The sequence below is a fragment of the Enoplosus armatus genome, chromosome 18 (genome assembly GCF_043641665.1).
Source record: "Enoplosus armatus isolate fEnoArm2 chromosome 18, fEnoArm2.hap1, whole genome shotgun sequence".
NCBI lineage: Eukaryota > Metazoa > Chordata > Actinopteri > Centrarchiformes > Enoplosidae > Enoplosus > Enoplosus armatus.
Window position 1 is genome coordinate 7,378,827 of NC_092197.1, and position 20,394 is coordinate 7,399,220.

At 40.8% G+C, this 20,394-nt stretch overlaps 1 protein-coding gene across 4 annotated transcripts; it reads left to right on the plus strand.

The window, feature by feature from the left end:
- Positions 1 to 9,485: 9,485 nt before the first annotated feature.
- On the plus strand, positions 9,486 to 17,191 carry znf532 (zinc finger protein 532). Of its 4 annotated transcripts, XM_070924617.1 has the most exons (8): positions 9,486 to 11,819; positions 12,572 to 12,753; positions 14,024 to 14,200; positions 15,017 to 15,179; positions 15,377 to 15,691; positions 16,252 to 16,364; positions 16,458 to 16,601; positions 16,702 to 17,191. In XM_070924617.1, the coding sequence occupies exons 1-8, from the start codon at positions 9,486 to 9,488 to the stop codon at positions 17,189 to 17,191; spliced, it is 3,918 nt and encodes a 1,305-aa protein (XP_070780718.1). The 4 variants fall into 4 exon arrangements, with proteins under 4 accessions (XP_070780718.1, XP_070780719.1, XP_070780720.1 ...); XM_070924618.1 differs by lacking the exon at positions 14,024 to 14,200; XM_070924619.1 differs by lacking the exons at positions 12,572 to 12,753; positions 14,024 to 14,200; positions 15,017 to 15,179.
- Positions 17,192 to 20,394: the final 3,203 nt, after the last annotated feature.

The following is a 20,394-nucleotide window of genomic DNA, read 5'->3' on the forward strand; positions in this document are numbered from 1 at the left end:
GTTCTCGGAGGAAAATGTCAGATCTAGACAGCGGTATATCAATCCTTAGTCGCAGTTAATCAGCTTGATCTAACTTTACAACACCTCCACCATAGTCGATGTTTTATTTCTGTGAACAGACACCGCAGAAGGAGAAAATGAGCTCCTGTTGCAGACTTGTTGAAGTTTCACTCGCGGCGCCTAAATGGTGAAAGTTAAATGCCCCTCCTGATCCAGCTGTGCGTCAGCGGGTGTTTTTAAAAGTAGCTACCGCGGTGCGGGACCAGCATGAGGGAGCCGTGATGACAAATGATCATCCATCGCCTGTAATTATGATTATTGCTCGCTATTGTTTGACCTGAGATTGCAGGGTGATTGCGGGGGGGGGGGGGGGGGGGGGTCAGCGTCATTTCACGATGATGGACGCGACGTTTAAATTGCTTCCGCCTCAACAGGCACGTGGGGGAAAGCAATGGGTGGGAGAAATAAACTATTATCAGCAACATGTTCTATAATTAAATTATCATTACTGAACTAGCATGCAAGAAGCGTATTACGGTTGAAGCTGGTTTAGGTGGAGCTAATGTTTACTACCTTACACACTTCAATCAACAATACTGATAATATGTTTTCAGTGTTAAATCTCAATCTCAAAAAGCATCTCACAAAAATACAGCTGTCAGATAAATCTAGTGGAGTAGAAGTATAAAGTAATATAAAATGGAAGTACTCAATTAAAGTAGAAGAATCTAAAAAGTGTAGTTAAAGGAGTTCGCCAGTGATAACATTGTCGGACTCATGATGGACATTTAGAAAAAAAATAGGTGCAGCTGAAACAGAACCAGAGATATTGTCCTTTTTATTCCATGCATTCTTCTTCCTTGTCAAAACCAGGTGCCTACATTACCCACGATGCAACTCGACCGCCCGACAGTTCCGTCTGAGAATCAGGTGTGGTATGCTAGCAGCGGCTAATGTAGCCTCGAACCGCTAGCCTCAAGAAGAGATGAGGAGCGGTCTGATAAGATCACTTCTTTCTAACTCCACACCTCCAGATTGTTTTCATTTTCAAACTTGTAGTCTTCAGCTTCATGCAACGCTGACTCAAGTGACATCAGCTTGTACGTAGTTAAGGTTCGGAAAACCAAATTCCATGGTCGTGCTTTTAAGATAAAATACAACACTGGTGATTGATGAATGGTGTTAAAGGGTCCCATCCCCTTCCGTCCACCTCGACCTCCTAACTCTGCAGACTTTGTCGCTCTATAATTACTTCACCCGACTTCCTCCTTGGCTCCCATCAAAATTTCTATGGCTAATAGAGAGCTTGACCATAAACACAAGTCGTCTGGGGGGGGGGGGGGGGGTGTTGATGTCGTCGTTCGTTTTAGGAGGAAAGTCTCTTTTAATTTACTAAATCACTGGAGTATCCCTTTCACTAAACTATTTTTGCTAAATTTGCTTACCCCCCCCCCCCCCCCCCCCCCCACCGTATTACCTAAGTAAAAGTACAGAAGTATTATCAACAAATAAAGAATCAAAAGTAAAAGTACTCATCGTGCAGGATGGATGGCCCCCTTTCAAAATGTTGCATTTTTATATATTATTTTATGGGATTGTATTACTAATGCATTACAATTACATTTGAATGTGTTTATTATGTATCTTGTGCTCAAGGTAACTAGAAAGTACAGCTGTCAAACAGAAAACATACAATATTTGTTTCTGAAATAGCATAAATTGATTAGACAATTACAGGCACGTAAGTACAGTATTAAATGTTACTTTCTAGACCCCAAAAAGTGGCTTCAAACCACAACACCCCAAATGGGCTCCAAAGTTTTACTTTTATTCATTATCCCTGTGACATCTGCTGTGCCGCTACGAATAAGATGTACTTCCTTGCACCCGTGCAGTTTTCTAAACATCACCTTGTTTTCAGAGCAGAGGAAATGACGCAGAAGTTAAAAAAAATAAACAGTGATTGCGAAGGAACACGAGTCAAACAAGATGCCATGAACGACGACGAGGAATATTTTTGCTGTACCTGTCGTTTGTCTCAGTTACAAGAATTTGACAAAGCAGCGTATGACAGCTTGTTACGTGTAGTCCACATCATTTATCAGCACAGTTTATTACAGTGTATTCATCTGCCCGGAAAGGTCAACAGTGTGAATGAAGCAGTCCTCAAACACAGTGAGGCAGCCCACGCAAGTGCCTGTGTGAAATTCTCATACTTCACTGATCCCTTTCATGACAGTATTGACAGACAGATTGGTGGAGGAAGAGAATAGATGAGGGCAGATAAGGAGTCCACGCAGGTAAGTAACATTTTGTGTTGAAAAGGTTGAATGGTTCCTCAGGTCACAACCCCCCCCCCCCCCACATACCCAGCAGGATATTAGAGAGTATCTCTGGCTCGTAACATATCATATCCTCGTCCAAGGATGACCTTAACAAAACTGGACTGTGGTCAAAGGGCAGCATCAGGTAGGACACACAGAGCAGTGCCATGTGAAATATTTGTTGCTTTATTTTTATTTGCGACAACAAGATCCTGCGTGTGATCATGAACCAAGAAAAACATCTTGAGAAATCATTAACTCCAGGAACATTAAATGTACCCTTGAAATACTGATAAAGATGTACTTTATATTTCATTTAAAACGTCATTCCCTGATATGACGATATAGGGGGATATAATTGAAGTGAAACAAATGAGTGAGACTTAAAATATGTCAAATGCTGCACAATGAAGGTATGAACTCAGGGTTACCACATACTGAGAAGCAAGAGTTTTTAATTCGTCACTCACTCATTCATGAGTTGACTAACAGCCTCTCATGTCTGATTGCCAGCACTTGATCACTGGAATAATTTCAAGCCACACAATTAAACCAAATTGAATTAGCTTGAAAGTCGGAATAAGCGTGATTGGCTGCGTCATTCATTTCATTCATTTTTATGTAGAAAAATAGTGTTGGTATCCCCTGCTATGTAAATCTTTAAAAACTTCCATTAAAAGTAAGAGTGGATAATACTATAGTACAATAACTCCTGATTTACTCAGAACTTCTTTTGTTGGGAGTAGAAACAGCAGATGGCACTGTGGGGTGAATTTTGGGAGGATATATACTCATGTAATGATGAACGTGTATGTTTATCATTACATGTTGTTAAATGTCCCAGAAAGTACCTGAAAGCATGAAACTGCTGATTTTACTGACGTTTATAGATTATCTTTACAATCTATTTATGCTTTCTTATCATCTCTATAAAACAATATTAATACATAACACAGTTATTTTAATGTTACATGTTTCTTCAGGCTAGTTTTCATATATTACAACAAAGTGAACAAAACGTGATCTCCTGCGGAAAATCTGTGAAAATAATGCCCGTTCTATTTTCTATTCTTTTCAAATGTCATACGATGCATTAAGTGTTCTGACGGTGGTGTCATGACTGTAATAATATCGGCCTTTCAGTGGGAAAGTGTCAATTAAAAAAGGACAAATTGCCATTATGAGGTCTTTGCTGTTCGTCACAGTTCTGACTAAAATCACCAAGCAGCTGTCCAATCAGAGACCTCGAAGGTAGCACTGGGATTTAAAGAAATATATTGCTTTACTTACATATTGTTACCCAAGAGACAGAGAGAGCATGTACATGACTACATGTTTTGATATAGAATGTGCAACTATTCAAGCAACAAATGCCTTTCTGTATGTGTTTAAGTCAACTCAGTGCAAATTCCACTGTTTACAGGCCAGCTTTAACCCCTTAAAACCCAGCTTTCCTCTTATATTCCCCCCTTAAGATTGGAAAAAGACATATTTTATTCCACACTGTCTGACAGTATCACACATATATTCTGCAGCAGCTCGTTCCAACTCTTCATCAATGCTAAATGAAATATCTAAACCCAAGACTCAAGTTTATACGAATGTAAATATTCCAGGTGTCATGTGCATCATTTTATATATTATATATATATTTCTCAAAAATCCAACCTGACATCTTAGTATTCTTTGAAACTTTGGGATCGCCACTAGAATTTAAAATAAAGTTTTACAGGTTTGAACAATGTTTGGCTGTACAGCATAAGTTTGTACTGACTGACCCACCAGTGAGGCAGTGGGGTTAAAAAGGTTTAAATTAGTGGTTTTCATCCAGGGGGTCTGGTCCCCCCCAAAGGATCTCTGAGTAAATCTATGGCGTTACAAGATGATGAAAGGGACAGAAATCTAAAAAAAAACAATTTTGTTAAGCAAAATTATGGGAGTTTTTCTGACTTTTCTCTAAATCTTTTCCTTTTTCTTGTAAAATACTAGATGTGTTTACCTCTTACCTCTAAAAATCCTTCAAATGAAACAGTCTAATAAGATAAAATAACTTTGGTTGAACTGCATGTCCACACAAAGGCCAAAACTGGTTATGAGCAGTTGCATTGTTTCATTTTAAGGTCACAAGTCAAAAAGGTTTGGAACTACTGGTTTAAATGAAGCATAACAAACCCCGAAACATTTTAGATCTGGACATATAATACTGATACTAATCTACATATAACATGGTTTTCTATAGGATACAATAAAGACATTTTTTGTTTTTCCTTTATAAGAGTTGCAGTTAAGCTTTCAAGTGATGTGACCAAACATGCTGATCTCATGCAGGAAATTGCGGAAAACAAGGTAAGCTCACAGCAGCTCGTCTTTGCTGCTTGTAGCCGACATGAATTGAGACAACGTGACGTCATGTGACTGTCTCTGTTCAGGGAATCACGGAAACCTCAGCCTCCTCTCCCGCACTTAATCTGTCATGCTGTAGAGGAGGCAGGAGGCACCATGAGGGCCTTTTATGATATATATGCTCAAATCCATCTGCCTTGCAGTGTATAAAATGCATTTGTGTTGTCTGATGAATAAATCTGGCACGGTCCATCATAATGAAGGCTAATTAGTTTATGCTGCAGCACTCGTCTGGCGGCCTTTGGTAGGTCTACCAGCTGTATCATGGACTGGTAGCAAACCAAAGGGAGACAGTCTTATTCAGCTGAAAGCCTCGGTCTCTGCAGTCTCCCAGGTAGGTTATGAAATACTTGATGTAATCGTGTTTTGTTCACCAATTTATCTACTTTTTGATTGCCTTGTTATTAATGTGTTGAATGTCTATCCTATGTGACTGGGATAATCATGCTCATGTTTGCATTTGTGAAGTAGCGTACTGAAGGCATGAGTTACAAGTCTTACACTGAAAAGTAGCCATCTTCTCTTACATTGATTTGTGCTTTACATGCACGCATTTGTCTTGTGCACTTCATACATAAAAACAGGCAGCTGGGTTCCATCTTAAACAACAGCAGACACATGAATCGTTGACCTTGGCATTACACAGCATGCAAAGGGGCAGTTGGGCCTAAATAGAGGCCTCTGCTATTTATACATGTTATGTTATTAATATTTAATGTTTTTGATCCCTGAAGAAAAATGTGCAGGATTGAGATTGTTTATCAACATACACCCAAGCCAACATTTTGCACTTGATCATATATGGCTATGCTTTGGCACAGGCCTAAAATATGAACATAGGGAGATATTCAAGCCCTTATTATACTCTCCTCCTGCTCATTTCCTTTTCTTCCTCTCCATCTCCCCCACCTCCCTCTGTCTCTGTCTCTGTCTCCGTCTCCCTCCCTCTCTCTCTCTCTCTCTCCTTTCTCTGCACCAGCTGCTGCTGCTGCTCCAGAGCCAGAGTGGAGTCCCTTCACCCCCCTGCACAGAGACAAAAGGCCTGATTCGCCTGCTGAACACTGCCCCCTTTCTCCATCCGTCCCTTCATGCACGGCTGTAGTGGTGGTGGTGGTGGTGGCAGGGGCTTCAAGAGAAAACGAGGCCTGGACTGGGACTAAAATCTAGGACTGACCCAGTGAAGGAGAGTGGGAAGAGGGGGAGGGGAGGAGGAGGAGGAGGAGGAGGAGGATGGGGGCTGGAATGGTTGGGGCTGAGTAAAGGCAGGTGCTGAGGCCTCTACAGGAAGACTGATTTTTTCCTGAAAATCACTCAGAAAGGAAAAAAAATCTGACAAGGGTATGCCACATTTACCTGTATATATGCATGAACGTGCATGTTTATGTGTATGTGTGTCTCTGTGAGGGAATATGTGGGCAGGGGTGGCATGTGTTTGATGGAAATCTGGGGAGGGAGGTGTATGAATGGCCTGTGTTTGCCTATGTCAGATTGTCTGTGCTGGGCTTTTTACCTTCATTGTCTTTATATCACAGTGCTGGGTATAATGCTGCTGGGGGCAAAGTTTTTAGTTTTCAGAGAGATTACCAGTGTGTCTGGGGGTGAAACACTGGATCTGGTTGAGAAACAGGCCACGGTACCCGACTGAGCTTCTACTACCATCATGGTTACCTAAATATGCTTCTTCTAGTCTTCTCCTATGTGTTAAGTTGAATATCAGTACCGTACATTTTTTTACATCTTACCTCATGTTGTTGTTTACATTGTATGAATTTTCATTACAGTTGTCCTGTTTTATTCTGTGTCCAGGTACCTGTGCTCAACCAAACATCATCTTTTCTTTTCCATTGTTATTGTTTGCATTTTTGCGACCTAGTTTTAGGGCAGTGCAAACAACCAGAGTAGTGAATCTCCTCCAACCATGTCGCCACCTGTCTATAAAATAGTGTTTTTGTTTCACTAAATCTGTACAACATACATGTGGATTGGTGAAAAATGTTGCAGTGTTTCCTGGGATGTGGGCACACTGCTTCTGCCTGTGTTTCTGAGGCCGTATTGCAGCGCAGGGCTTTATGTTGGGTGACCGGAACCAGCTGAAACCGGTTTGAGGCAGACGGGAGGGCTGACAGGAACAATACAGACTCTGTGCTCCACTGAGGGATAGCGATAGCCCAGGCTACTCCATGGCAGCCCTTCACAGCTCAGCCACTGGCTACCATGGCACAGGCACAGACCCTGCTGCTGCTGTTGCTCGCTGCTGGCTGGATGTTGGTGTGCTACGCAGCAAGACTCATAGCGACGGGGGGCAGGGAGATTTGGGAAGGGACGAGGGCAGGGGGACGTGGCTGGCTGGGAGTCTGTGAATCTGCAGCCTAGAGCCTGCCTCACACACACACACGCACACACACAAACACAAACACACACACACACATATATATACACAGAAGTATGATCTATATGTCTGTGTGCTGCTAGTGGTGCAGAGAATGACTAAGGAGAATCCTTACCAGGACCACCACCACTCACCAGATCCCTGGATGTAACCTGACCCTGTATTCTGGGCCTTTGCCTGGTTGGGAAGAAACAGGACTTTTTTTTTTCCTCCAGGCAGGGTGGGGTGGATGGCTTCTTTGTGGGTTAGTAGTGTTGTGACTGTGTTTGTTGCAGGATGGAAGGAAGGAAAGAAGGTTTGGCTAGTGGCTGGAGAGGGACGGAGGCAAGAGGGTGAGGAGTGGCTGATTCACTTGCATGTTTCCACCATTGTTGTTCTACATTCACTTTACTGAGATTGTCTTTAACAGTGTGTGGATTTCAGGTGGTAATGATGCATGTGTATTAAACTGCTGTTGTTGAGCGGCGTTCTGTGTTGTGTATTTTTCATATTTGTCTGTGTTTAGCCTTCATTTACTTTCTATGTCAAGCTGCTCTTGCTGTCATGGCTGTGACTAGCTGTTCTTTCCACACGGCCTTTCTCTCTCTCTGCTGCAGCTTCACACAGCTCAGCAGCCATTTTTTTCCCCCCTCACTGCATTTCTCGCCTGCCCTCTCCCTCTCTCTGTCATTTATGTTTTCCTCAATATTACAACCATCCCATCATCTGGATTGAATTGAGAATTGTTGCTTTTTAAAGCCAAAGACGAGGCAAGACAAGATATGGGTCTGTGTGTGAGTGCAGATGTCTTTGCCATGCATTTTGATCAAAGAGCAGTACTGCTTTAACTGCACGTACTGTGCAAGCAGAGCAGCTCCATGGCTGTGCCTTTTGTCCCCAACACCCTATAATACAAACAGACATCTCAGTCCCATCACATTTTATTTGCAGTGTTCACTATTTAAAAAAAAAAAGAATGTTTTTAGTGTTTAATAATACTGTGTAAGAGATTTTGTTTGCAGAATTCACTAACAAAACATTAACATATTCTATGAACATTAGTTGTTTCTGATAAATAAACAAGTTGTTTGATTGAAAGTATTTGTATTTTCTCCTGTCACCATGTTCATATTTACACTTCATATTTCATTCAGCTAAATCACTGTTTACATGTTTTGTTCACCCCCTAAACCAGCTGACGAGTGCCAGTCCACTGATAGGAAAATTACTAAAATTACACTCATCTTCTAAATTGTATTAATTACTTGGACCAGATCCATCCACCTCCTGATTATATATCAGAAAACATATATTTCAAAGGAGGAACTCTGTGATGTAGTCTGGAGATGATGCAGGTCCTTGTCTTGTTCCACCAGCAGCTTTTCAAGAAAAGTAAAATGGATTTCACACTGGAATGGTTTTTTTCTTTGTTTAATTTGTCTAATTATGGCAATCATGAGCATGTAGTGATTGACGAGAAAACCGTTTTCCTGAGCATCCCATTTAATGTCATCCAAATGTCATATCTACCCCCAGTGTGGACCAGCATGTGGTTCCCCGGTGTTTCTCTCTGAAGCTACCCAATATAAAAATGAATGAGGCATAAATATGTACGTCAGCTGGACTTGCACAGATCGATTTGAAGATGTAGGCGGAGGGAGTGCTAAGCTCAGTCTGCTAATGCATTGAAGGGGACCTATTATACTTTTCTTTATTTTCTGTTATATATACAGTTACAATGTTGGATTTTCATACTAAACGTTGCCAAAGTTGCCAAATAACTAATGTATGTATGTAAAAGTAATTCCTGTGAGCCAAAAGCTCAGGCTTCAGACTGCTCTGAACGCTCCGTTTCCAACTTTTTTCAACCGCCGTGTCTATCTGATGTCAGATACGGATGTCCTTCAACTTGATCAAAATTCAAAAGCTGAAATAATTATGAACACAATCATATTACAGTCTTTATTGTGTAACTCTTGATAAATTCAGTATGAAAAAGTGTGCTTCCAAATTGGGAGGGAATTGCATGGAATTGCCCTGTAAAATATCACCAATGTATCACTTTTAAACCTCAGCAAATTCTGCTCTCAATATGAATTGTGTAGTTATTTCCCATCACCAAGGCCTCAATCCATTATGTAAACTATGACCTATGGATATTATTAGCTTTTGTCTTGCATAACTCTAGAAGTATCAGCTTCACAAACAAGACATCTCATAATCTAATAAACAGTGTTTCATTGCAAAATGTGATATAGGATGTTGAAGAACTCATATCATTAGATATAGTTCCGTATAAATCCGTAGTGAACATGGCTTATGTTACTAATTATTCTTCCATTTTATCTGTGTTCCCCAGGTGACCTCCTCTTCTGAGCAGGAGCAGGACCATGGGAGATATGAAGACGCCAGACTTCGATGACCTGCTGGCGGCCTTCGACATCCCTGACATGGTGGATCCTAAAGCGGCTATTGAATCTGGCCACCACGATGACCATGATGGACAGCTCAAGCAACCTAGTGGTGTGGTGACTACCAATGAAGACGAGGCCCACAACCCCTCAACAGGACATGATGTTGGCGTTAGTGTCATTGTCAAGAACATCCGAAACACGGACACTAGTGGAACCATATCAGAGAAGGATGGACATTTCCACTGCCATCCCCAACCCCATTCTGTTGGCACTGGCAATGGACTTCATAATGGCCTTGTGCCTGCAACACCACCGGGTACTCGTTACACCAAGAATGGATGGACAGCTTCTAGGGAGGGGGGGCAGCCAGTTAACAACCAATCATCTACCTTCAATCAGTTCAGCCCCATCTCTAGTGCTGAAGAGTTTGATGATGATGATAAAATTGAGGTAGATGACCCCATGGACAAGCAGGGAGGTCAGTCATTCTTTAGGTCCACAACTAAGACAGAGGACCACAATCCCAGATCTCCTGTATCAGTGGACAATGTTTCTAAGCCCAGAGCAAATGGAGACAAAAAACCTGATCAAAACAAGAACAACAATGGCACTCCAGGAGGTTCCAAGTCTAACAATCCCCCTCAATCAAGTTTGCCTGAGGAAGAACTCAAAGAAATTGTCGTTAAGCCTCAAGTTCAGGAGTGCAAGGAGGCTGGAGAGCCATCAGGGCTTGTAAATGTGTCTCAAGTCAAAGCCAAGTCCTCTACAAAACTTTCATCTTGTATAGCAGCCATAGCAGCCCTTAGTGCCAAGAAGGCTAGTGCTACCGACTTGAGCATTTTGGATTCTCCTACAACACAGAAAGAATCCATCCAGACCAATAAAAATCCCAGAGCTCCAGAGAAACCACAAGAGCAGGAGTCAGCCCTAGAATTTGCAAAGAGGCTGCTAACAAGACAACCAGACAGCCCCTCTAGTGTCACCAGTGAGGGTAGCAGCAAAGGTTCCCCAGCCTCAAGCACAGACAACACCCCAGTCATCCCAAAAGTCAGGATCAAAACAATCAAGACCTCATCCGGCCAGATCAAGCGTACTGTCTCCCGCGTTCTACCACGGTTTGATCCTGAGGGTCTGAGAATAGGAGAGAATAGCTCATCTGTCACAGCAACCACCAGCGCAATTTTCTCATCTTCTACAAGGCCCTCTCTGCCAACCACGGTAGTAGCCACCACTGGAGGCCCTTCAATTGAAATAACCAAGCAAATGACTATTAAACCTGTAGCGACAGCTTTCCTGCCTGTCTCAGCAGTCAAGACAGCTGGTTCCCAAGTCATCAACCTGAAGCTAGCTAACAACACCACAGTCAAAGCAACAGTCATCCCTGCTGCGTCAGTGCAAAGTGCCAGCAGTGCCATCTTGAAAGCTGCTAACGCCATCCAGCAACAGACTGTCATGGTACCTGCCTCCAGTCTGGCTAAAGCCAAACGAGTGCCAAAGACAGTCCATCTTAGTAACCTCAATCTCCTGCCTCAGACTGTGTCCTCTGCTGTCTGTGATCTCCAACAGGCCCTATCCTCCTCCAAACAACCACAGCATCAACAATCACAACAAGTCAAACAGAAGACAATTCTCGCTGGCCGGGCCTCAAAGAAAGTCTCTAGAGTTCAAGTGTTCACCAGCTCTCAAAGCTCTGTAGTGGACGCCTTCAATAAAGTCCTGAGTAGCATAAATCCTGTCCCTGTGTACATCCCAAACCTCTCCCCACCAACCTCAGCTTGTATCTCTCTACCCTCACGTGGCTACAAGTGCCTGGAGTGTGGAGATTCATTTGCTCTTGAGAAGAGTCTGGCACAGCACTACGAGCGTCGCAGTGTGCGGATTGAGGTCACCTGCAACCACTGTGCCAAAAGTCTAGTGTTTTACAACAAATGCAGCCTATTGTCTCATGCCAGGGGCCACAAGGACAAGGGGGTTGTCATGCAGTGCTCGCATCTAATCCTAAAACCCATCCCTGCAGATCAGATGATAACTACATTGCCCTCTTCAGGCCCACCCAAGATTACTGGCACCAACTCCACCTCTCAAGCACAAGCACCCAGTCAAATCCCAGTGAGAGTTGCTGGAGGTGGGTCCCAAACTGCAGTGATTTCGGCTCCAAGCAGTGCTCCTCTTGTGGCAGCCATGCCCTTGGAGGATGATGCATCAAAGCTCTGCAGGCACAGCCTAAAGTGCTTGGAGTGCAACGAAATGTTCCAGGATGACAACTCGCTAGCTATGCACTATCAACAGGCACCAGAGTCCAATGGGCAGGTGTGTGCATGCAATGTGTGAACTGCTACATAATATGGTTCAACATCAGATTCATGAATGTGAAAGAGTTCTGACTTTTGCTAAGTTTATTGATAAAAACAGATATTTTGGGTGCCTCTGGTTACAGAAGTTAAAGCCCCATTAATTTTTCCCCATTGACAATGTTACCTGACCCACAGCACTTCTACAGCTTAGATTGACAAGAAACTCAAACAGATGAATGATTAGTACAAAAGATGAACAACTGCGGAAGAAATTATCTGGTTCTTTGATACAAAGTTGAAGGTACAAGCTTGTGTACATAAATACTTTGAGGTAGATGTTTACTCCCAACTCCCAAGGTGCATTTCATCAAGAAACATCCAATCACTGAGCTTAAAATTCTGTTACGTGCTCCACTATTATCGAGTGAAAGTTAAAGATTATGATGTCAAGAAAACTGATTTTAGTCTGCAGTTTAAATCAATTAACTTTTAAACTTGCGGTACATTTTGGATGAATTCAGCGACTATAGTGCCTTGTTTTGTTAAAAAATTCAACAACGAAGCATTTTGACTTCGCTACCATTCATATTCGCACCTTCTTCTCCATAGCAAGGGCAGAAGAGGCTCATGGGTATTATAGTATTTAGACTCGTCCACCATGATAAATTAACGGACAAAACATGATTTCTCAGAAACAATGTTGAAATAATTAAAACTGCAGGTTAAAACGCAGACCTATATGACCATTGCATTATCTCCTCTTTTCAGAAAACATGCACCATCTGCCAAATGCTTCTCCCAAATCAGTGCAGCTTTCTGTCACACCAGCGAATCCACCAGCACAAGTCTCCTTACATCTGCCCCGAGTGTGGCGCCAGCTGCCGTTCTGTCCACTTCCAGTCACATGTCACCAAGAACTGCCTGCATTACACCCGAAGAGTCGGCTACCGGTCAGTCCACCTCAACTAAAATCCTAACATTATTCATTTGCATTGTCATCTTCTCTTATGCTGAGATATGGTTTTCAAAGTTTGAGCTAATTCAAAATTAAATTGCGTTGGAAATTCGAGTAAGATTTTTTGGATAGTCAAATCTGATGGAAGACAAACTCATGGTTTTTACCGTTGAGCAGTGTCCTTCCTTTGTAAGTGGCTACACTCTGACTTAAATGTCTCTTGTTCTTTCTTTTTTTCAAAGGGCTACTTATAATGTCATTTCTAATTACAGTTATTATTACATTATGTTTTCCCCAGATTGACAATTCCATATCACCGAAAGTGATATTATGAAACTTATGCTGAAAAAATTGGACAGTCACAATTTTCATGTGGACTCACGCAAAATACAAACCATTGAAACTGAAAACTCAGTATCTGACCAATTACGGTTCAATTATGAGTCTGGTCTATCAAAATATTATGAAATGAACATTTTGTCTCAAAGTTTAAATCTGCAATGTTTTAATATATTTGCTTTCCTGTCAGGTAATGATATTTTCCTTACTTATCAATAATGAGTCACAACAACTTCACAAATGTGACATACAGTATATGCCACCCTTATCTTTCTTAGCTGTAATTTGAATTTGAAATTCAAATCTGTGATAGGTGCACAAAGAAATGAAAGAAAGTTGTTTTCCTCTCCCTGAAACGAGAGATTAGTCATGCAAAACTGCTTCTGTGTGTATGAAAACCTATATGTTCTTTTTAAAGAAATTGGTTAATAAATTTCTTGTAGAGAGTTACATGAGATTGATACCACTCTCAGCAGACGTTTAGCTTAGCATAACAACTTGCCTGGCTCTGTCCGAAGGTAAAAATCCATCCACAAACAAGATATAACATGCTAATTAGTGAGCTTTACTGGTTCTGCTCTTTGGACAGAGCCAGACTAGCGTTTTCCCCTTGTTTACGGTCTTTATGCTAAGCTAAGCTAAGCATATCCTGGCTGTAGTTTGATATTTAATGGACAGATACAAGAGTGGTATCAATCTTCTTATCCAACTCCTGACAGGAAAGTGAATATGTGTATTTTTCTAAGTTTTGATCCCGTGAGTCGTGTGCTGAACAGAGACTCACCAAGCAAGTAAATTAAAAAAAGACAGAAAAGATCTTAAATTAGAAACACCAAAGTGCTTCTGCCCGAGTTAAACTGACTTTCACTCTGTTAAAATCTTGTTTAAATCTGACTTTTGCAAACTCTTATTCCTTCTCCCTCCAGCTGTCACCACTGTAGTGTGATCTTTGCTGATGTTACAACTGTAAAATCCCACATCCAGAGTACTCACTGTGAGGTCTTCTATAAATGTCCTCTCTGCCCCATGGCCTTCAAGTCTGCGCCTGGAACGCACTCTCATGCGAACACACAGCATCCAGGAATGAAGACAGGAGAGCCCAAGTAGGTCTTAACATGCTGCATCTACGATTAAAAACACTGAGAACACTTTATATAAAAAGCTTATCTAAACCAAATATATATCAGTTTTATATTCTGTTAAAGACAAAAAGGTAGTCAGCAAAGTATATTGCAGTTGTTGTAAGTGTACATTTAGTATACAACATTAAACTCTAAATTTAACTGCTAAATTAAATCTAATATCTAAACATTTAAATGAAAACAGTATGCAGTACACACATAATTATGCAGAGGCTTTTTCCTCAAAGAATTGTGAACCGCACACATACACATCTACACGCTCTTCCTTTCACACAGGCAGACACCAATATAACCTAATACCTATGTCCAATTCATTTTTCTAAGGAACATTATCCTTGCTGCTTCATCAGTAGCAGGATTTGTGGATTTTAGACATGGAGGCTTAACATGGGTTTGTTTTTTCCACATGGCAACCTTTCACAGACTTACACACTGCCCATCATCAGCACTACCGATGATACAGGTGCTCATGAGCAGGTGTTCTTGTACCATTGGGTGGGTTTGGCCCTGGCTGTGCCTTAAGCTTAAGGCTAAATAAACATCTGATGTGAAACAACAGTCAATGTACTGAACCTTCTATTTCAGTATGTTTAATTATCTGCTCATAAAAAGGTATTAGGTGCAAGAACAACTACAACTACAACTGAATGTTTAATAACTATGTGAAAGTTAAGATAACATTTGGTTTTTGCTTTTCTTTGTATATAAATTGAGTCTCATACATTTTGCAGTGAACTCCCAATGCTTTTTTAAGGTCAGTTTTTCTTTGTCTTTCAGGGTGATCTATAAGTGCTCCATGTGTGATACCGTGTTCACTTTGCAGTCCCTGCTCTACTCGCACTTCGACCAGCACCTCTTCAATCATAAAGTTTCAGTGTTCAAATGCCCTGACTGCTCCTTGCACTACGCACAGAAACAGCTCATGTTGGACCACATCAAGGTAGGCATAAAAAGCAGTTATTTTAGGGCATGTTTGATAATAAATAATATCCACTTTTTATGTGTCTCGACTATCTTTATTTAAATTTGAATGGCCAATCCTATGAGTAACACTAATAATTTTAGTGTAGAAACGTTTCACATACCAGTGCTTTATAAATTCTTAGTTATCAAGCTACATGTGTGGATGTTTTCCAGGCCATCCATGGAACTCTGAAGACCATCGAGGGTCCACCAAACTTGGGCATCAACCTCCCCCTCAGCACCAAGCCCACTAATTCTAACAGTACCAACAGCAACACCCCCAGTAATAATAATAACAAAGATGGAGGACATGCCAATGGTCAAGACAAGGGAGAAAAGAAGCCTTCACCTTCACCGCTAAAGAAAACAAATAACGTCTCAGCGGACCTCAAGAACCCCCCCAGCTCAGGATACACATGTGGAGACTGCAATACCCTCTTCAGCTCCAGGGAGGTCTTCGTGGCTCACATGAGGCGCGAACATGGCAAGGTGAACCCTTCTCATAAAGAAGTTTCCGATTTGTCACATGGTCTAGAGATTACATTTGAGACACATTAGGAAGAACGTGAGAGTTGATGCTGGAAGTCCAACAGTGGTGGAAGAAGTAATTAGTAAAATTACTAATACCACACTGTACAAATACTCCATTACAAGTAAAAGTTCTGCATTAAAAATATTACTTGAGTAAAAGTATTTAAGTATAAACACGAAAATGTACTGAAAGTATCAAAAGCAGAAAAATTGCCCCTTGACCGTCAATTTTCTGTCAATCAACTAACTGATTAATCAACTAATCGTTTTAGCTCTACTTGTATATACTGTTGGATAGTTTCATTTATAACATCATAGCAGCATCATATTGTATAATCTCTTCATAAGTTCATTTAAAATCTTAATTTGTAAAGTTACTAATAGCCATAGCAGTCAAATAATTGTAGTGGAGTAAACAGTGGGCTGACATAAAAATTTGAGCGACTTTAAGTACAAGTACCTCAGAAACATGATCCATATATTTCAAAAAGGTATCATGCATTCTCCTTATATTGCAGATACTGAAGAAACACCCATGTCGACAGTGCGACAAGTCCTTCAGCTCCTCCCACAGTCTTTGCCGACACAACCGTCTCAAACACAAGGGACTGCGGAAGGTCTACACCTGCCCGTGAGTACACACACTGACTGTCTTTGTGACAACAAGTCCTCCAAATTTAATGTCAAGGAACGTTATAATTGTTATTTTGTTGTACTTTGACAGGCACTGCCCAGCTCTCAGTCAGCCGTTCACTAAAAGAGTGCTGCTGGATCAGCACATTCAGCTGATGCATGGAGTCAAAGACCCAGAGGGGAAGACTGTGAACTCCGATAATATGGAGGCTTCACCTGACAAGAAAACGGTACTGTGGCACAAATTTGTGGACATACATTCATTAGAAGTTGTGAAGTGAATTTCATGGTTCTCCCGTCATTCCTAACCGATCATCTCCTCTATAGACCCTCAGCCCCAAAAGGAAGCCAGAAGAGGATGAAGGGTCTGCAGGCTTGAACTCCAGGGGCTCCAGCTCACAGCCGTTGAAGAGGCTCAAGGTGAACATCCTTAAAGTTCACAAGTGTGCCGTCTGCGGCTTCACCACGGAGGACATCACTGTTTTCCAAGAGCACATTCCCCAGCACAAGTCTGATGGCTCGTCGTACCAGTGTCAGGAGTGCGGCCTGTGCTACACCTCCCACCGCTCGCTGGCCCGACACCTCTTTATCGTCCATCGGCTGAAGGAGCCGCAGGGTCTTGCCCGTTACAACGGACGGGGCAAGGGCGACGACGAGAGTCAAAGGGAGAACCAACTGGATGTTACAGACGAGAACAATGATGGGACACCGAATACCAAATGCAAAGTGTGTGGGAAGATGTTTGAAACGGAGGGAAACCTGAATACTCACATGAGGACACACGGGATGGCGTTCATAAAGTCAAAGAGACTAGCTGAGAAGTGAGACGAACACTTTTAAACCATTCCAACTAAAGCAAACACTGTTGTTTTAAACTTATACAGCTGTTGCAGACAACCTACAGTATCTCAATTGGCTGTGGTTTATGCTGCATATACATAATATACATGTAGGGTACTACAATATGTATACAGTATACACACAAAAATATGTAATATATGTCAAAGTCACTTTATGTGTCTTTAAGTAAACTGAACAAGATAGTTTTTTTGTACACACATAGATGTTTTTATGGGCCTTGAATAGATCTTTTTTATAGAAGAGCTTTTTTATTTTAAATGTTTCCATTGTTGTCTTCTCATTAGGATTAGATAATGTATGAATATATTGTTGTAATGGGATTAATCCTCATACAGTCAGCAGTGTTATGAATTTTCAAAGCTGCTAATGTCCAACGAATGTCTGAGAAATTACAAAATATACATAAAAGTATTTCAAATCTTTGGGAGCTTCAGCTTTCCCCAGTACAGTACATGTAATCCTTAGCTGAGGTCTTCAGTTTCAACTTAAAAGTTGAGTAGAAGATTGGCATCAAACACTCTTTATGTTTTAATTTCATGGATAACTAATATTTCTCTCTTCTACCATAAAGCCATGGCTCTGGACTACTTATAATACATCCAGAAACTACTGATCCTAAAACAAATCTCTGCATTAATTTTGAGCTGAATTTACGTGAAATATTAAAAGATTTCAGACAATCTTATCAAATGCATACACAGAAAAAATTTGTTTAAAGCAATTTTTCATGATTATGTCAAGCATTTAACATCAGAAACAGGAGTCTTTTAAAGGCAAATATTTGGGCCAAATTATACATTTCTTACATTATAACATTTTGTAAAAAATTGTCAAACTTTTTTATGTTTCATTCCTGTCTTAATATATATATATATGGCAGCTCTTCGTGATTACAACTCACTTTAAAAAACAGTTTATTTACCTGAATATTTAAACTATGAGATATAAAACATTATTATTTAACAGCAGTCTTCTTTACATCATAGCTCATCTGTTGTTACACAATAAAAATAAAATTGTGATGACCCTGTATTTCATAAAACATGATCATTTTCTGTCTTTTTTCTTCAGTTTGTGGTTCTTTGGTTTAATGTGAAATCATAATGAATGGTCATCGACAGGAATAACACTGGGAAAAAGATCTAAACTGAAGAAAAACTTCTACGAATGTAACTGAGCTGTGAATTATTCATACAGGACAACCAGTTCAATTAAATGAACAATAGCTGAAAGAGAGTGCTGTGAGAATGTTAACTCATGATTGTTTTCCATTGCTTTCTTTGTTCCAAGCATTTTCAAAAACATTCAGTTGTGGACAGTAGTGTTTCTACTCTGACAATAAGACTTTAACTGTCTCGCGCTGTAAAACTGCATGTGAGAAGCAGTCTGTGAATCGTTTGTTGATTATTAGAATGTGTTTTGCTGCTGCTGCTGCTGTTTTTAGACATTTCTGATGCTTGTGTACAAAGCTGTTCTTTATGTCAATAAATAATGAAACGTGCCAGGGGCAAGATCTGATGTCGACTGCACACGAGACATCAGCTCTTCTCTTTGGGAAATATGTCAGAAATCCTCTCCTGATCATTCATACTCATGTTTGTATGGCACTGTTCGTATCATGGTCTAAATGGTCTAAAAGTCTAAATGCTGGATTTTGAGAACAGGTGTTTGGCATCTAAATGTCCTGCTATCTGTTGGAACATTTTAATTCAATCATTGGCAGTGATGTTAAATTATACCTGATTTTACCCAAATCCTAAATGCCAACCGTGTCTCCTAAAAAAATTGTTTTCATTCTTCTAACTACTAATAACTGCTCTCACTGACCCAAAAAAGCTCTGATCAACCCACTGTCCGCTACCTGGCCAGCACCAAACAGCAGATCTGAACATACAGACATGATACACATATTGATCCACTTGTGTGCCCCGAAGTGGCCAAAAAATCAATTAATGCCTGTTTAACTAAAGTGTTTTACAATAGTTCCCTAAACTTAACCACACATAGGACACAGGGCACATCTCAGACTCCAGTGTCAAATTGCTTTTTGTACACCCACCATCCACCTCAACCACCTTCCCACTACTTCTGTGTGTCCTTCACAACAACATAACTTAGTAAATGAATGTAATTTCTAGGAGCAGCTATTTATTCCGTTTGTCTCGACAGCAGGACGTGGGCAGTTAAAGTTCCTGTTACTTTTTGCATGTTTTAACTCCATCAACTGGTAAATGAAGAAGTTCCAATAATGATAAAACTTCTACCTCTTTCCTTCCTTTCTAATATGATGCCGCTCTGTAAGACAGAGGCAAAATGTAGAAAATGTTGTTCACTCGATGGAGTAAAATGGCTAATGTACATCATCTCTCTTGACCATGACAAAAACTAGAATTGATTAGAGTGACGCTGCATCATACTGATTTATACTGTGTATAAATTGTTTCCATCACTTTATGTAGGTTTTTAGAACAATCTCACCCTCTAGTGGCCATTGGTGATTTATTTGCAATACTTTATTTACATTGCTGGACTGTCTGTGGTTTTGGTTCTCCCATATTTTAGCTTGAGACAAATGGTTCCAGTAAAAATAAACTCAGTAGAGAAATGTATTGTAATGGTTGTAAATGTGTGGCTGAGGTTTTCCATTTATTATTACCTAAAACAAATTACCAGCAAAATATGTGATCAGATCAGACCAGGACAGAACAGTCTCTGTGGTTATCTAAGGCTAAGTATACAAAGTGAGACTGATACTACTGTGAAACATCTGTCCATCCTGTGACTACAACCCGACACTGACCCTCATAACTAGATTTGCACTCTAATTATGTCGATCCTGTGTGGTGACATAATTACCACTTTCTTCTTTTTTGTTAGCCTCTCATCCTCATGTAACCAAATCCTGTTCACACCTGATATAGAAAACCAGGTGGGGACGACCTGCAGTTGCCAAAGCAGTTTTTCTATCCATCCCATGCAAGATGAATTTCACGCTACCTTCTTGATGATGATGTGTTCCCTCCGATGTTATTTAAACACGTTCTCCACTAAAAAGATGCAGTCAGTCCTAAAAAAAAATGGCCTTGACTTGGGTGGCGTTCCTTCTGTTTGCAGAGTGTAGTGTAGCACTGGAAAACACACAGGTCTTGACTGTGTCTCAAAGATGT